This window comes from Kogia breviceps, chromosome 1, assembly GCF_026419965.1.
Source record: "Kogia breviceps isolate mKogBre1 chromosome 1, mKogBre1 haplotype 1, whole genome shotgun sequence".
Lineage (NCBI taxonomy): Eukaryota > Metazoa > Chordata > Mammalia > Artiodactyla > Physeteridae > Kogia > Kogia breviceps.
The window spans coordinates 82,604,176-82,623,314 of NC_081310.1; the positions used below are offsets into that span (position 1 = coordinate 82,604,176).

Sequence of the window (19,139 nt, forward strand, 5' to 3'; positions counted from 1 at the left end):
AAAAGTAAATAAGGACTCACCCCACCCCACCCCAAGCTAAGATTCACACCTGAGGAAAGAGTGGATTGCTGTAAGAACATGCTGTCACTAGTGGTTAAGAAACAGGCTGGAGAGCACTCACCACTGAACTACAAAAGCTATGCTAAAATGCACCCAGGATGCCTCTAAGCTGATCCATTTGAAAATAGTACACCAACAGAAGAATCGTACTGCCTCTTCCAGCCTCTCAGTGTCACTCTAGGGCTCTCTGTTGTCAGAGTCCAACACTGAACCAAGGGGAAATAGAGTTTGCAGAGTCTGGCTCCGGTACCGCAAGGGAAGGGCATGTTAGAGCTGAGAAGCCAGTAAATTAATAACTAGCACACATTCGTACCAGATAAGGCATAAATCTTAAAGTCCACCAGTACGAACATTAGGAAGATTGTGGCACAGTGGAAGCTCTTATATACTGTTGCTTTGAGGGTTGATTGGTATAAAACAACCTCATTTTTAAAAGTTTATGTACAGATCTTGTGATTCCACCCCTAGGCTTTTACCCCTGAGAAACTTTTGCATATGTGCAGCAAGATCAGTGGAAGGGCATTTTTATAGCAACATTGTCTATGGTAATAAAAATTTGGGGAATTCCCTAGTGGTCCATTGGTTAGGACGCTTGTGCTTCCACTTTAGGGGCCCAGGTTCGATCCCTGGTTGGAGAACTAAGATCTCACAAGCCGCACAGCACAGCCAGAAAATAAATTAAAAGTGAAAACCCTAATAAAAAAAATTTGGAAACATTTTTCTACAGTAAAGTGAATGAATTGTGGCATACTGGAATACCAGACAGCAAGGAAAATTAATGAATTTCAGTTATATGCAATGACATAGACAAATCTCACAAAATACTGATTGAAAGTACAAGGGAATATTTATGTATATATAGTATGAATCCATTTATATAAAGTTCAAATTTGGCAAAAAATGAACTCTTGTTTTATACCTACCTATATGTTAAAATAAAGAAAAGTAAGGAAACAATTATCACAAAAGTCTACCATCCCAGGTAGATGGAAGGGATTGTGATCTTGAAGGGGTCCTCTGGGGAGCTAGCGATGTTTTATTTCTTGACCTGGGTTGTGATTACATGGCTGTTCACTTTTTAATCATTTGTTTATAATATATATCATATATAATTATGTATTATATGCAACTTTTCCATAATGTAAGATTTATTTGGACTAAACAATTTTCAAATTACAGTATTAAGTAAGTGAATTTAAGAAGTTGATTCCGGGCTTCCCTGGTGGCGCAGTGGTTGAGAATCCGCCTGCCAATGCAGGAGACACGGGTTCGTGCCCTGGTCCGGGAAGATCCCACGTGCCGCGGAGCAACTAAGCCCGTGAGCCATGGCCGCTAGGCCTGCGCATCCGGAGCCTGTGCTCCGCAATGGGAGAGGCCACAACAGTGAGAGGCCCGCATACCGCAAAAAAAAAAAAAAAAAAAAAAAAAAAAAAAAGAAGTTGATTCCTTTTGAAAATCAAATTGGCAGTCTAGTAGAACAAATTGTATAATCAACTGTAGAGCAGTACAGTATTCCCAATTAGGTGTGAACTCTGTAGAGTTTTGTTTGCTCTATCCTTTCACCTTCCTTATACACTTAGTATCCTCAAGAAATTTTCCTTTCGTGACTTCTACTTCCTAGTCTGGATTAAACAGTTCTTCTATGCTACCATTATACCTGTCTCTACTTCTGTCATAGCACCTAACACACTGCCTTGTAATTGATACACATGCTTTTTGTCACCAGTTTCTATCTCCCAGATGTTCTGCTCCCAGCACAATGCTTGTCACTTCATAGGTGGTTGTTTAGCTTGATGCATGGATGGAAATACCGTGGAGAGCTGTAAAGCTGTGTTTCTTAAGTACAGGCCTAGGTATACCTAGGTGGGTCCATGGATATAGTTTAAAGGGTCTGTGCATTGTCTAAGCATATTCAGTGTCACCCATATGATTACCTTATTAACAGTTCTGTGACTCATTTTCAGTGGCTGTGTTATCATGTGTTTGTATTTTGACATAAGATAATATTACTTTATCAAAGGCTAATGAGGAAAGGTTAAAGATGGCTTTAATATATAAATAATGGTTTGTATCAGTTGAAGGCACTAATAATTTCGACATACACTAAAAAAAGTTCATAGTAGTTCAAATGGAGAAAAATGGTGAAATAATTGAATGATAATAGTATTATAGGCTTGATAAATTAAAAACAATATTAAATTCAGTATATATATGCAGTATCATGTTTGCATTGCACTTGTACTTGGTTTCAACAAAATATTTATCACTTTAAATCAATGTTAATATGAATGATATTTACTGTATTTTTGTTTAATTTGCAAATTCTGATTTATAGTTGTTGAACTATAAAATGTTTTCAGGGGAATCATATAGGGTAAAAAGATATATGGAGACTTTGTGATCATATTCATAGGAAATCCAAGAAAATTTACAGACTAATGAGGATTCAGCCAGGTTGCTGGATACAAATCAACATGTAGGAATCAATAGCATTTCAGTATATCAGAAATAACCAGTTAAAATATAATTTTAAAAACTGATCTTGGGCTTCCCTGGTGGCGCAGTGGTTGAGAATCCGCCTGCCGATGCAGGAGACATGGGTTCGTGCCCTGGTCCGGGAAGATCCCACATGCCGCGGAGCGACTAAGCCCGTGAGCCATGGCCGCTAGGCCTGCGCGTCCGGAGCCTGTGCTCCGCAACGGGAGAGGCCACAGCAGTGAGAGGCCCGCATACCGCAAAAAAAAAAAAAAAAAAAAAAAAAAAAAAAAACTGATCTTATTAGCAGTAACAACAAAAGCTTATAGGTACCTAGAACAAAAGTGTGTTGAGACCTTTATGAAGAAAATTATAAGCTGTTTCAAAAAGACAAAAATCAGCATGTACATACAGTACTCTTCAATCAGATTCCTAGTAGGACATTTTAAGAAATTCGTTATACTGATTCTAAAAGTCATATAGAGGAGTCAGTGTCTTAGGAGTAGTCAAGACTGTTGATAAAAAGCCAAGTAGGACTTAACCTATGAAATATCAAGAATTATTATTTGGCTATAGTAATTAAAGGAGTATGGTATTAATACAAGGATAGACAAATAGATTTAAGGAACAAAACAGAGAGCCCACAAATGGACTCATACATGTATGGGACCTCTGTAAATGGTAGCAGTTGCATTACAGTTCATTGCGGGGGGAAGATGAACTCTTCAGCAAGTGATTCTGGGACATGGACTTTCTGTGTGGAAAAAATAAAATTAAATGTTAAATGTTTCCCAACACAGTACACAAAAATAAATCCCAAATGAATTAACTTGATGTATAAAAGAAAACATTAAAATGTTAGAAGAAAATATGAACATTTTCATGACTACAAGGGTTAGTTTAGAAAGCTCTTAAGACACCAAGAACAGATAATAAAGAAAAGTATTTGTAAATTTAAGTACATCAAAATTAAACTTCTGCATTATAGAAGACACCATAAAATTAGACACGTGACACACTAGGGAAAACATTTATTATAGGCAAATAAAAAAAGATAAGTTTTATAAATGGGGATTATTTTAGGAGATACAGAGTAGCAAGTTTTTCAAGATAAAAATCTCTCTCCATCTAATTTCTGAGCTACAAGGTTTTTTTGATTAAGTATCGACTGCCTCCTCCTTGAGTTGACCCAGTATTTGGTCTTCCATTCAGTCCATTGGCAAATATTTATTAAGAACCTGCAAGATATATAGCACATTATTCTGATGATGTCCCAGAAATAAGATACTGATAAAGAAAAGATATTCTTGAGTGAGGCACAAGATTATGCTGTTTGGTTCTGGTTTTGTTTTGTTTTGTTTTTTTGCCACTCTGTGCAGTTTGTGGGATGTCATTTCCCCAACCAAGGACTAAACCTGGGCCCTCGGCATTGAGAGCATGGAGTTCTAACCACTGGACCACCAGGAAATTCCCTAGTTCTCTTTATTTTATCTGTGATACCTGGGCACCTCTTGTACTCCTTATCAACTTTATGCCTTGAAATAATTTGCTAATACCTTGTTGTTTTAAACGTGGTCCAGGTGTGAGGGTTGCCAGCATAGGAAGCATCTATTCAACATCCTAGCAATTCTGCAAGTCAGTCAATTTTTTTGTTACTTATAAGTCAAACAACAAAGTTTATATTTAATTATTTTATGTTGTGTGTGATAATAATTGTATGTTCTGTAGAAATTAAGGTTGTGATCAGTAATGGCTGAAATAAAGGTCTAGAGTTATAAGGTAAGTAAAACTGCTATTTTGGATTTTGTTTTGGTTTTTTATTTTAGTTGAATTTGTAAATTCAAGAGATGGTTAGATTGTGGAAGTTTGAGAGTTCTGTGTTCATATAAAGAACGAATCTAGCCAAAAATTTTAGAGCTAACAGAAACTTAGTAAAAATCATTTTACAAATGAAGAAACCTAGTTCCCAAAAGACTTCTCACTGAAACCAGAACTAAAACCTCTAGTTTCCCCATCTAGTGCTATTTTTTTACTATATTATACCCTGGTCTTATTTTTATGATTTCTTAGCAGTTGCTGTTTTTCCAGCATATTTTACTTGAGACTTCAGTGAATAGCTGTTGGGACTTCATAATGAATAGTTTTGTTTGAAAATGACAAAATCCAGTTGTCATTCATTCATTTACTATTTAGTGAACACTTTGTAGGTGCTGAAGAAGCAACAGTAAATAAGTTATAACTTCTGCCAGGAGGAAGCTCTGTAAATAGACATTTACAGATAATTATGACTTGGCTTCTAGCTGAATGGCCAGCCATCTATTCCAAAGGGTCCTTTTTTATAAAACAATTACATTCTTGACAAAATATAATCCGAACCAACAACAGTGGACATACTAGAATGGCAGAGCTGACATTAATTAGTATGCCTATCTCAGAGTACCTATCACATGATCTGGGCTCTGGAAAGGGGATAAAGTAGTCTTGAGTCATAAGTCCCCCTGGCTTCCAGTATAGATTTGCTCTCAAGGAACACATTTCCTACTTAGATCACCAGGAATCTCATAGATCAAATAAATATGTGCTCACCATCAAAGGTCGCCAAATACATTGGGAAACAAAGCACCACAAAGGAGAATCAGCAGATTTAGATCCCCTCACAGTGAGCTTCAGATATTAGAATTATCAGACAGGGTATATAAGACAATTATAAAAGATGTTAAAGAAAGATTAAATGGAATAAAATGAACAATGGATAAGATATTTGGGCAAAAGAACCAGTAGGAATTCTAGAAGGGAAAAAGAGATTAAGCTAGAAAATAGTTCTGAAGAAATTAGAATGCAGCAGTAGAGAGAAGGAAGTGGAAAAATGAAGAATAGAATGAAAGGACTAATTAACATCAAATGAGAATCCTGAAGGAGAGAACTGAGTTCTTTCAGAGAGGTAATGGCTGAGAACACTTTGAAAGTGATGAAATAAACAAAACAAAACATGAATCTTCAAACATAGGAAGCACAGCATATACTAAGCAGGATAAATAAAAGATTTATACCTAGTCATTCATTGTGGTGAAATTACAAAACAAAAAGATTTTTAAAAGCAGCCAAAGCGTTCACACCTACTAGGATAAATAATTTTAAAACAAAATAAAACCAGAAAATAACAAGTGTTAGAGAGAATGAAAAAACTTCTGCATCTCCGTAGGAATGTAAAATGGTGCAGCTGCTATGGAAAAAGTTTGATGGTTCTTCAAAAAGTTAAACATAGAATTACTATATGATCCAGCAGTTCTACTCCTGGGTATATACAAAAAAAGAAATGAAAGCAGGAAATCGAATGGATGTTTGTACACCCTTGTTCATAATAGCAGTTTTTACAATAGCCAAAAGAAGGAACCAGCCAAATTTTCAGATGAACAGATAAACAAAATATGGTATATACATAAAATGGAATATCATTCAACCTTAAAAAGGAGAAAATTCTGACACATGCTGCGATGTAGATGAATCTTGAAGACATTATGCTAAGTGAAACAAACCAATCACAGAAGCACAACTATTGTATGATTCCACTTACATGAACTAACTACAGTAGTCAGATTCATAGAAACAGAAGGTAGAATTGTGGTTATACAAGAAATATTGTATGATTCCATTTATAGAAAACGTCTAGAATAGGTAAATCCATAGAGACAGAAAGTAGATTAGAAGTTGTTAGGAGCTGGAGGAAAGGGGTAATAGGGAGTTAATTGTTTAATGGGTACAGAGTTTCTGTTTAGGGCAGTGAAAATTGTTGGAAACAGATAGAGGTCATTGTACAACACTGTGGATATAACTAATGCCACTGAGTTGTACGTTTAAAAATGGTTAAAATGGCAAATTCTATGTTATTTTATGACAGTTTAAAAAAAGTAAAAAACAAAGTAGTCAAGAGAAAAGAAAAAGCCAGATGACATGCACAAGGACTACAGTTAGACTGACAACAGACTTCTAAACTGCAACAGTGAAACCAGAAGGCAGTTAAGAAATATATTTTTATAGCATTGAAAAAATAGCTGTCAACATGGAGTTGTGGGACTTCCCTGGTGGCGCAGTGGTTAAGAATCTGCCTGCCAATGCAGGGGACATAGGTTCGAGCACTGGTCTGGGAAGATCCCACATACCGTGGAGCAACTAAGCACGTGCACTACAACTACTTAGCCTGTGCTGTAGGGCCCCCGAGCCACAACTACTGAGCCCATGTGCCATAACTGCTGAAGCCCTCATGCCTAGAGTCCATGCTCCACAGTGAGAGGCCACGACAATGAGAAGCCCGCGCACCACAACGAAGAGTAGCCCCCACTCGCTGTAACTAGAGAAAGCCCATGTGCAGCAATGAAGACCCAACGCAGCCAAAATTTTTAAAAACATGGATTTGCATACAAAGCAAAACTACTTTCAAGAGCTAGACAGACCATATAAAGATATCTCCAGAGAAACAAAAACTGAGAACAATTTACCATCAACAGACTTCTGAATCACTTTTACTCTGGGAAGTTAGCAGTAAGAGGGATGGTGAATCATACTAGCAATAAAATATATGAAATACCTAAGAATAGCCTTAACAGGAAATATGAGACCTTTATGAATAAATTGTATTTGGGAATGTTGAATATAAATTTATTAATGCTTTGCTGCAGTAAAGAATAACAATAATTCATAGATATTAATTAGAAAATAATGCTTTGTTTAATATATTATCCTAATATAATTCAAATTAAAAATGCCAAAGTATCACCTCTTTTGGAACTTAACATTACTCTAAATTTACTCCAGGAAAATAAGCAAATGAGAATATAAGAAATGTTCTGAAGTATAATTGTAATGAGGGAAGATAAGCTACAGTTTTGAAGATAATACAGTATAGTAAAAAAATGGATCAATGGTGCAGAATTTACAGCCAAAAAAAGATTAATAATTATATTCTAGAGGAAGCACAGTAAATGAGTGAGGAAAAGTGAAATTATGATATTGAAACAATTAATAGGAAATCTGTTTAGATTAGAGCTTAATTTTACATTTATACACCAGTGGTCTTTAAATGAATTATACACCTGAACGTTAAAAAGAAATGTTAGGGTACGCCTATTTTCCATTAATTAAATTAATAAATAAACCAAAACAGGAGGAAAAAAAGAAATGTTAATCATGAAAAGAGAGATGAAAGAAAATAAGTTATAATGTAAAAAATCTCTGGTAGGAGGACTTTGTACACTTAAAACCTGGCAGTAGACAAATATTCAAAAAAGGTTTAATACCTATACTCCTCAAACTATTTTAAAAAATTGAAAAGGAGGGAACACATCCTAACTTATTTTACGAGGCCTTGGTCACCCTGATACTAAAACCAGACAAAGACAACACACAAAAAAGAAAATTACAGGCCAGTATCTTGTGAACATAGATGCAAAAGTTCTCAACAAAACATTAGCAAGCCAACTCGGAAATAAACCCACATACCTATGGTTAACTAATTTTCAACAAAGAAGGCAAGAACATACGATGGAGAAAAGATAGTCTCTTTAGCAAGTGATGTTGGGAAAGCTGGACAGCCACATGTAAATCAGTGAAGTTAGAATACTTCCTCACACCATACACAAAAATAAACTCAAAATGGCTTAAAGATTTAAATATAAGGCATGACACCATAAAACTAGAAGAGAACATAGGCAAAACGTTCTCTGACATAAATCATAGCAATGTTTTCTTAGGTCAGTATCCCAAGGCAATAAAAAATAAAAGCAAAAGTAAACAAGTGGCACCTAATTAAACTTACAAGCTTTTGCACAGCAAAGGAAACCATAAACAAAATGAAAAGACAACCTATGGACTGGGAGAAAATATTTGCAAACAATAAGACTGACAAGGGCTTATTTTCCAAAATATTCAAATAGATCATACAGCTCTATCAAAAAAAAAACCCAATCAAAAAATAGGCAGAAGACCTAAACAGACTTTTCTCTAAAGAAGACATCCAGATGCCCAACTGGCACATGAAAAGATGCTCAGCATCACTAATTATTAGAGAAATGCAAATCAACTACAATGAAGAATCACCTCACACCAGTCAGAATGGCCATCATCAAAAAGTCTACAAATAGGGCTTCCCTGGTGGCACAGTGGTTGAGAGTCCGCCTGCCGATGCAGGGGACACGGGTTCGTGCCCCGGTCCGGGAAGATCCCACATGCCACGGAGTGGCTGGGCCCGTGAGCCTGGCTGCTGAGCCTGCGCATCTGGAGCCTGTGCTCCACAACGGGAGAGACCACAACAGTGAGAGGCCCACGTACCACCAAAAAAAAAAAAAAAAAAAAAGTCTACAAATAATAAATGCTGGAGAGGGTGTGGAGAAAAGGGAACCCTCTTACAGTGTTGGTGGAACTGTAGATTGGTGCAGCCACCGAGGAGAACAGTATGGAAGTTCCTTAAAAAAACTAAAAATAGAGTTATCATATGATCCAGCAATCCCACTCCTAGACATGTATCCAGAAAAGATGAAAACTAATTCAAAAAGATACATGTGCCCCAGTGTTCATAGCAGCACTGTTTGTAATAGCCAAGATGTGGAAGCAACCTAAATGTCCATCAACAGATGAACGGGTAAAGAAGATGTAGTGTGTGTGTGTGCGTGTGCGCGCGCGCGCGTACACACACATACAATGAAATATTACTCAGCCATAAAAAAGAATGAAATAATGCCATTTGCAGCAACATGGATGGATCCTGGAGATTATCACACTATGTGAAGTGAGTTAGAGAAAGACAAATATATGATATCACTTACATATGGAATCTTTTAAAATGATACAAATGAACTTATTTACAAAACAAAAACAGACTAACAGACATAGAAAACAAAGTTCTGGTTACCAAAGGGGAAAGGGTAGGTGGATAAATTAGGAACTTGACATTAACAGATACACACTACTATATATAAAATAGATAAACAGCAAGGTCCTACTGTATAGCACAGGGAACTATATTCAATACCTTGTAATAACCTATAATGGAAAAGAATAGGAAAAAGAATACATATGTGTATAACCGAATCACTTTGCTGTACATCAGAAACTAACACAACATTGTATGGGGCTTCTCTGGTGGCTCAGTGGTTAAGAACCTGCCTGCCAGTGCAGGGGACGCGGGTTCAAGCCCTGGTCTGGGAAGATCCCACATGCTGTGGAGCAACTGGGCCCATGTGCCACAACTACTGAGCCTGTACTCTAGGGCCCGCGAGCCACAACTACTGAAGCCCATGCTCTGCAACAACAGAAGCCACTGCAATGAGAAGCTCACGCACCACAATGAAGAGTAGCCCCCGCTCACCACAACTAGAGAAAGCCAGCGCACAGCAACAAAGACCCAATGCAGCCAAAAATAAATATAAATAAAATAAATAAATTTAATTAAAAAAAACTAACACAACATTATAAATCAACTATACTTCAATTTTTAAAAAAAGGAAAAAATATGTTAGCAAGCTGAATCATAAAAGGATCATACACCATGATCCAGTGTGATATATTCCAAGGATGCAAGGGTGGTTCAACATCTGTTAAGTCAACACGATACATTAACAAAAAGAAGGATTAAAAAACATATGATCATCTCGATAGAGGCAGAAAAAGCATTTGACAAAATTCAACACCCAGTTATAATTAAAAACTCTCAGTAAAGTGGGTACAGGGATTTCCCTGGTGGTGCAGTGGTTAAGAATCTGCCTGCCAATGCAGGGGACACGGGTTTGATCTCTGGTCCAGGAAGATCCCACATGCTGCGGAGGAACAAGCCTGCGTACCACAACTACTGAGCCTGTGCTCTAGAGCCAACGAGCCACAACTACTGACCCCATGCGCCACAACTGCAGAAGCCTACACACCTGGAGCCTGTGCTCTGCAACAAGAGAAGCCACTGCAATGAGATGCCCTCACACCACAACAAAGAGTAACCCCTGCTCGCTGCAACTAGAGAAAGCCCATGTGCAGCAATGAAGACCCAACACAACCAAAAATAAATAAATTTATTTATTTTTTTAAAAAATAGAGTGGGTACAGAAGGAACGTTCCTCAACATAACATAGGCAGTATATGACAAACCCACAGCTAACATAATACTCAATGGTGAAGAATTGAAAGCTGTCCATCTAAGAATAGGAACGAGGCAATAATGTATACTCTTGCCATTCTTATTCAATATAGTACTGGAAATTCTAGCCAGAGCAATTAGACAGGAAAAAGAAATACAAGGCATTGCAACACAAGAAGTATAACTGTCACTATTTGCAGATGACATGATTTTATATATAGAAAATCCTAAAGACTCCACCAAAAACCTATTAGAATCAGGGACTTCCCTGATGGCGCAATGGTGAAGAATCCGCCTGCCAGTGCAGGGGACACAGGTTCGAGCCCTGGTCCAGGAAGATCCCACGCTGTGGAGCAACTAAGCCCATGCACCACAAGTACTGAACCTGCACTGTAGAGCCTGTGAACAACTACTGAGCCTGCGCGCCTAGAGCCCGTGCTCCACAAGAGAAGCCACTGCAATGAGAATCCCGTGCACTGCAGCGAAGAGTAGCCCCTGCTCACCACTACTAGAGAAGGTTTGCATGTAGCAACGAAGACCCAGCACAGCCAAAACTAAATAAATAATTAATTTTTAAAAAATTTGTTTAAAAAACCTATTAGAAGCAATAAACAAATACAGTAAAATTTCAGAATATGAAATCAGTATACAAAAATTGGTTTCATTTCTGTATGTTAACAATGAGCTAGCAGAAAAAAAAGTTAAGAAAACAAAACAATCCCATTTACAATTGCAGCAAAAAAGAATGAAATACCTGGAATAAATTTAACCAAAGAGGTGAAAGACCAGTACATTGAAAACTATAAGACATTGTTGAAAGAAATTGAAGAAGACACAAATAAATGGAAAGATATTCCACACTCATGGATTGAATGAATTAGCGTCAGAATATTCATATTACCTAAAGCAATCTGCAGATTCAATGCAATTCCAATCAAAATCTGAAGGATGTTTTTTACCAAAATAGAACAAAAATTCTAAAATGTGTATGGAACCACAAAAGACCCTGAATAGCCAAAGTAATCCTGAGAAAAAGGAACAAATCTGTAGGTATCACACACTGTGATATCAAATGATATTACAAAGCCATAGTAACCAAAACAGCATGATATTGACAGAAAAACAAATACCTTGATCAGTGGAACAAAATTGAGAGCCCAGAGATAAGCCTATGCATTTATGGACAACTAATTTACAACAAAGGAGCAAAGAACATACAATAGAGGAAGGATAGTCTCTTCAGTAAATGGTGGTGGGAAAAACAAGACAGCAACATACAAAAAAAACCCCCAAACTAGTCCACTGTCTCACGACAGACACAAAAATTAACTCAAAATGGACTAAAGACTTGATATAAGACCTGAAACTATAAAACTCCTAGAAGAAATCGTAGGCTGTACAGTCTTTGACATTGGTCTTAGCATTACTTTTCTGGATATGTCTCCTCAGGCAAGGGAAACAAAAGGAAAAATAAACAAATGGGACTACATCAAACTAAAAAGTTTCTGCACAGCAAAGGAAACCATCAATAAAACAAAAAGACCAAAAAAAAAGACAGCCTACTGAATAGGAGAAGGTATTTGCAAATCAGATGTCTGATAAAGGAGTTAATATCCAAAATATAAATATAAGAACTCATACAACTCAACAACAGCAAAACCAATAACCTGTTTAAAAAATGAGCAGAGGTGCTGAATAGACATTTTTCCAGAGAAGACATACAAATGGCCAACAGGCATGTGAAAAAATGTTGAACGTCACTAATTATTAGAGAAATGCAAATCAAAACCACAGTGAGGGCTTCCCTGGTGGCGCAGTGGTTGAGAGTCTGCCTGCCAATGCAGGGGACACGGGTTCGTGCCCGGGTCCAGGAAGATCCCACATGCTGTGGAGCGACTGGGCCCGTGAGCCATGGCCGCTGAGCTGTGTGTCCGGAGCCTGTGCTCCGCATCGGGAGAGGCCACAACAGTAAGAGGCCCGCATACCGCCAAAAAAAAAAAAAAAAAACCACAGTGAGATATCACCTCACACCCATTAGAATGGCTGTTATCAAAAAGGCAAGAAATAACAAGTGTTGGAGAGGATGTGGAAACCTCATACACTGCTGGTGGGAGTGTAAATCCGTGCAGCCACTATGGAAAACAGTATGGAGATTCCTCAAAAAATTAAGAATAGAACTACCACATGTCCAGATATCCTACTTCTGAGTATTTATCCAAAGAATATGAAAATACTAATTTGAAAAGATATATGCACCCCTCTGTTCATTGCAGCATTATTTACAATAACCAAGATAAGAAAACAACCTAAGTGCCCATCAATGGATGAATGGATAAAGAAGGTGTGAGATATACACACACACACACACACACACACACACACACACACACACACACACACACACACACACACACACACAGGAATACCATTCAGCCATTAAAAAAAAAAAGACAAAATCTTGCCATCTGTGACAACACAGATGGACCTTGAAGGTATTATGCTAAGTGAAATTAAGTCAGGTGAAGAAAGACATACCTTATGTTTTAAAAATTAAAAATAGGGGCTTCCCTGGTGGCGCAGTGGTTGAGAGTCCGCCTGCCGATGCAGGGGACACGGGTTCGTGCCCCAGTCCGGGAAGATCCCACATGCCGCGGAGCGGCTGGGCCCGTGAGCCATGGCCACTGAGCCTGCGCGTCCAGAGCCTGTGCTCCGCAACAGGAGAGGCCACAACAGTGAGAGGCCCACAAAAAAAAAAAATAAAAAAAATAAAATAAAATAAAATAACTGAACAAACCAAACCAAACACACACATAGATACAGAGGACCGAGTAGTAGTTACCAGTGTGGCAGGGTGGTGGAGGGAGTGTGAAATGGATGAATGGAGTCAACTGTATGGTGATGGATGGAAACTTAAACTTTTGATCATGAGCATGCCTCATGAGTGTATAATCATTAGTGTATACAGAAATAGAAATATGATGTACTCATCTCATGAAACTTACATTTTGGACCGATATTACTCTCAGTAAATTTTTTTAAAGTTCAATATGTTATCCATAGCCTCATCTATGTCAGTAGTAAAAAGTGTTGAATATGAGTTTTTAAGATTTTAGCCCTAGACACCAGAAAAAAATGTTTTAAAATAAACATGAGAAGACATTTGGAAAATAATTTTGTTGACAACTTTATTTTCAGATTTCTAGTTTGAGATGTAAGTTAACATTTTTTTATGTCTGTCTCACTTTTTCTTTCTTCTCAGGGATCCATCTGTCTCTAAGTCTATAGAACGAATCTTTAAAATCTGGGAAGATAGAAATGTGTACCCAGAAGAAATGATTATGGCGTTAAGAGAAGCTTTGAGTAAGTATTTTTTCTCTCCTAAAAGAAAGATTGAGTCATTGTTGTCTTTTAAATTATATATAATTTATAGATTTGGTCCTTTTGCTTAATAACGAAAAATAAACTTTTGGATCTGGCCTTGTTTGTTTAAAATTAAATAATTGTAAAAATCGGTTTGCATTAAAATTTAAGTAGAATTGGTTTGGGGAGGGTTGAATTTCCTTTTTATTGACTAAAGAAAGTCAAGCATATTAAGTGATGTTGACCATCTAATTATTTTCCTGCATTTGCTTTACTTTAGTTGAGTGCTTTAAACTGTTCTTCTTTTGTGTTTAATAATTACTGCCCTGTCCTCTTACTTATGGGACAATTTTTGGACAGGGTTTCAATTTTCAGTAAGCTGTTTGATAGTAAGCATATATTGGCATTCTTCGGTCTCTCTTTTGGTTTAGATTTGCAGTAAGTTGTGTACTGGTGTTATTTAATTTTCTTAGTTTCCTATGTATTAGATACATGTAATTAACTCATTGAATAGCAGTAGGTGATATCTGATACCATGACCATAATTTGACTAGAAATTTGCTTTAAAAATAGCATCTTCTAAGAAGCTGTTAAATTCTTCATTTGAATGTGTTACCTGGTGTTTTTAAGCTTCTACCCTATTCTCAAAATTTGTTATTTCATTGATGTAAAATCATGTTTATTTGACAGCTTCTTAGATCTGGTGGGTGTTTTTATCTTTTTATAAAAATGAAAGAAAAGGAGAGAAAGAAACAACACACAGTCTCGGATTGCCTTTTTTCATGCTACAACTTTGACACTGAAGTGGACAGACAGAACAGCTTCCCATAACGCCAGATTGCAAAAACTGAAATGTTTTCCAGGTACCACTTTCAAAACTCAGAAGCAGCTGAAAGAAAATCTGAACAAACAACCGAATAAGCAGTGGAAGAAATCACAAAGTAAGGAACAAAATCTCAACTAATATAAATTACCTCCTCTTTTTGGAGCAGAAGAAAATGTAGACCGTTTGACATCGTACCTGGCATAAACCATGGGCAGGCCTGTGTTTTCCAGGCCTGGGAGGCTCCCAGTGACTTACACTAAACAAGCCATCATGGAGTTACTTCTTTAAAAAAATAAAAATAAAACTACTTTTAAACAAAGGAAATGCAGAAAAAGGGTTTAAATGAGTGAAGATTCAAGAGTAGTTGGGGGATTGAAAGAAGAAAAAAATACGTGATAGTGCCCAGGCTAACTTTCAGGTTCAAAGATATGTGAAGTTAGAGGCAGCTGGCATTAAACAACAGAGCTGAAGAGGAGACTAGGCATTAAGAAGCGTTTCTGTGAGAGCCATGAAATCCTTCAGATTTGGGGATATACTCTACCAGATTAGACATGGGCCTCAAATCCTGGCCAGAAGCTCATTCTCTAACAGGAGCTCCTGCTGTGTTTATCATGTTTACCCAGCATGAGATCAAGGGAGTGGAATACTGCATGTGATAGGCTGCTGTGGGCCAAACTGAGGAATATTGAGAAAGACTTGAAGGTGTGGAGGGAACAAGGTAAAAGACAGTGAGAATTGGGAGGTGAAACAAGACACTTGGGATGGTTTTGCTCCAGCAAGCATGTGATATTCATCATGATTAAGGGAGTCCTCTCACATCCTTTTGGTCGTAAGTTGCATGCTTAGGAACAACAAGAGTCATCATTTCAGCCAAAGTTCAACCACAGTGGTATTGTACTTAGAACTTTCCCTGCCTATTTTTGCTATGAACTGAGTCAGCAGAAAAAGAAATCCAAAATTAAATACATAGGAATAGAGTTGATGCTTCTAAGTAAATTTTCTTCAGCCAGTGCTCAGGATTAATTGGATGTCCTGCTCCTGAACACTCTTAATTTGAGGTGTTAAGATCCTCTTAACACTCAGACTAGGCAAAAAGGTACTTCATGTATCTCAGTATCTCCAAATCAATAATCTAGGACTTCAGACTTACAGGGTATGTTGGAGGTAAGTAGGTTAGACCTATCTAAATAGTGTTTTTTTATATTTACCATGCTTGGGAGTGTTCAAATTTCATATTCCACTATTTATTCTAGGAATTATACCATGATTTAAATGTGCATGTACGACATATATTCAAAGAGTACACCCTTAACTATAAAACTGGAAATTTTCCTGAATATTAGTCAACATTTTGTGTCTGTATTCTTAAATGACCTTTTGTTTAATTCCAACAGCATCCACGAATCCAAAAGCTGCTCTCAAGTCTAAGATAGTTGCTGAATTTCGAGTAAGTTACAGAATACGTTCAACATGCCAAAATTATTATTCACCCCTTTTGTGTTCATTTTCTGTATAGTCCATCCTGAAAGATTTATTTTTACTCAATTATACATCAGTTATATTTTAAACATTTTCAAACTGTCTAAAACTTAAGAGTTTTATCTGTACCTCTAAAGGACAAAGTAACCTTCTTCTGAAATATCTATTACCAGCTGAATTTTGTGTTGAATCCCAACAAGGGATTCATCTTTCTATAAAACTGTATTAAATTAAAATTTACTTAAAGTTAACATAATAAGACCGTTTATCTAGTTAAATAAGATGTAAGTGGACCTTTGTCTGTTTCAGTCTTAACTCTGTATCCATAAATTACCTTTGAATAAATAAATAAATAAATAAAGAATGTAACTGAAAGTATGGTTTTGACATGAGAATTCATGTTGATATTTGATATCCCTGATTATGAGGAAATATGAAGGGTTTTTGCCTCTCGTGACTTCGTTAGGTTTTATTCATGTTTTACTTCAGTGTGGAAAGGTAGAATAAGTGGATGATTTCATAAATTAAATATGACCCTGGTCTGTGTTCAGTCTCAGGCCCTCATTGAAGAGCTGTTGCTGTACAAGCGCTCAGAAGATCAGATAGAATTGAAAGAAAAACAGCTGTCAACTATGAGGGTGGATGTGTGCAGCACAGAAACTCTCAAATGCTTAAAAGGTAATACCTACATCCTTTTAAATAGAATAAGTCGGATTTTTTTTATAGATATGTCATCTTCAAGTGATCAGACTGACTTCTTCCATAAAGACAACCTCACGTTATAGAGAATAGTTGTGGCGCCTCTTTCCCAGGTGGTGATTTCATGCATGTCAATTTCATAAGTAAATTCCTAGCCTTCAAATTGTACACTTTAATGTTATATGCCAATTATATCTCAGTTAAAGCTGGAGAAGAAGTAAATTTTTAAAAAAAATTTTTTTAAATAAATAAATTCTGTCCTTTTCCCCACTCCTAGTCCTTTCTTGATGTATTGGATTATGATAGGGGTATTTCACATGAGTGATTAACTGGTTTGGCTGTGCTCTTCAATAAGGTCACTGTAGGGAATTCCCTGGCGGTCCAGTGGATAGGATGTGGCCCTTTCACCGCTCTGGGCCTGTGTTCGATCCCTGGTCAGAGAACTAAAATCCTGCGAGCCACAGGGTGCAGCCAAAAAAATAATAATAAATAAATAAGGTCACTGTAATGCCTCATAAAATCTAGTGGCTTGGGCCTCCCCAGTGGCGCAGTGGTTGAGAGTCCGCCTGCTGATGCAGGGGACATGGGTTCATGCCCTGGTCCGGGAAGATCCCACATGCCACGGAGCAGCTAGGCCCATGAGCCATGGCCGCTGAGCCTGCGCGTCCGGAGCCTGTGCTCCGCAATGGGAGAGGCCACAACAGGGAGAGACCCGCGTACAGCAAAAAAATAAATAAATAAAATAGGCACTTGATAAATATTTTTGAAATAATGAGTAAATGACTACCAGCTATTTGTTTTGGCACCTATTTTGTTCTTGTACCATGCTTTAAATTTAACATATGTTACCTAATTTAGTCCTCAAAACAACTCAGAAGCATGTTAAAAACCTCCATTTTGGACATGAGAAATCTGAGGCTTCATAAGGAGATAAGAAGCTTGCCCAAGTTACATAGCTGATAAAATGCAAAGCCTAAATTTATATCCACACCTAAGGCCATGTTCCAACATCACTGGGAAAAAAGTACTTAGGAGAGTAAGAAACAGTTTACAATGTCATACAATGTCACTATTGTTGAAAAATAATTCATGGTACTCTTCTAATATCAAATTACCAGAGATCTTCAGATAGGAAAGAATAATTTTTAAGTCTGATACACAAAGAAGTCACTTTATCTTTACTTTTCTGAACCTCTGTTTTCTCATCTAAGAGATATATCTTATTATAGTCTGTAGTATAAAAGTTAATGGTATAAGTGTACAGAATTGAGCCTCGTTCCATTATTCATAAGTAGCAGTGTGACATCAAATTTGTGAATAAAAGCAGTCAACAAACTTTCATTTAGTTGAACTTTCTTTTCTTTACCTTAATTACAAGTGCCTTCATCATGCACTCTTGCTTCACTACAGCAGGATCACAGACTATTTACATAATCTGTTTTGTGATTTTTGTGATTTAGAGAAGCTTCTTTAAGGCGTAACTATGAGACTAAGAATATTACAGAATACTTCCTCTTGTTATTTTAGATAAGACAGGTGGGAAGAAATTCTCCAAAGAATTTGAAGAGGCAAGTGCCAAGCTGGAGGAATTTGTGAATGGACTAGATAAGCAGGTGAAAAATGGGCCCTCACTTACAGAAGCACTTGAAAATGCTGGAATTTTCTATGAAGCACAGTACAAAGAAGTAAAAGTGGTGGCCAATGTAAGTAATGATTAAAGCTGTCTTACATCAATTGCTTACCATATATCTGTGACTGTTTATATGTGTTATCTAACTGTATTAGGATAAGCATTATTATCTCCAGTTCACAGATGAAGAAGTTACTTTTGAAGAGTAACTGGTCAGCTCGTGAATACCCTGACCATTAAGCTTTGCTAAAGCCTTATGTCTTAGCGTTTCAGTGGGAGTGTGCCAAGTTACTGTTACGGGATATAAAATTGGGCAGAAGTATGTATATATATATATATATTTAAACCCAGGATACTAGATGGAAACCTTGTTTCTGAATTTCATCAACTCAATTAAGGAACCTCTTTCTCCCCACCTCAACTGGAAGAGGGGTTGATAATTAGACATTTGTCTAATGGCCCCTGAAAGAAACTGTTTTGTACTTTATTTA

General features: G+C 37.0%; 1 protein-coding gene across 6 annotated transcripts in view; it reads left to right on the plus strand.

Moving 5' to 3' along the window:
• RPRD2 (regulation of nuclear pre-mRNA domain containing 2) overlaps positions 1–19,139 on the plus strand; it is a 92,211-nt gene that overhangs the window by 46,618 nt on the left and 26,454 nt on the right. For 3 of the 6 annotated variants that reach the window (XM_059079678.2, XM_059079702.2, XM_059079721.2), the window contains exons 3-7: positions 13,914–14,014; positions 14,878–14,955; positions 16,235–16,287; positions 16,871–16,997; positions 18,546–18,721. In XM_059079678.2, the coding sequence (XP_058935661.1) occupies positions 13,914–14,014; positions 14,878–14,955; positions 16,235–16,287; positions 16,871–16,997; positions 18,546–18,721 (535 nt within the window). The remainder of the gene's footprint in view (positions 1–13,913; positions 14,015–14,877; positions 14,956–16,234; positions 16,288–16,870; positions 16,998–18,545; positions 18,722–19,139) is intronic. The other 3 variants (XM_059079695.2, XM_059079710.2, XM_059079732.2) reach the window with 1 other exon arrangement.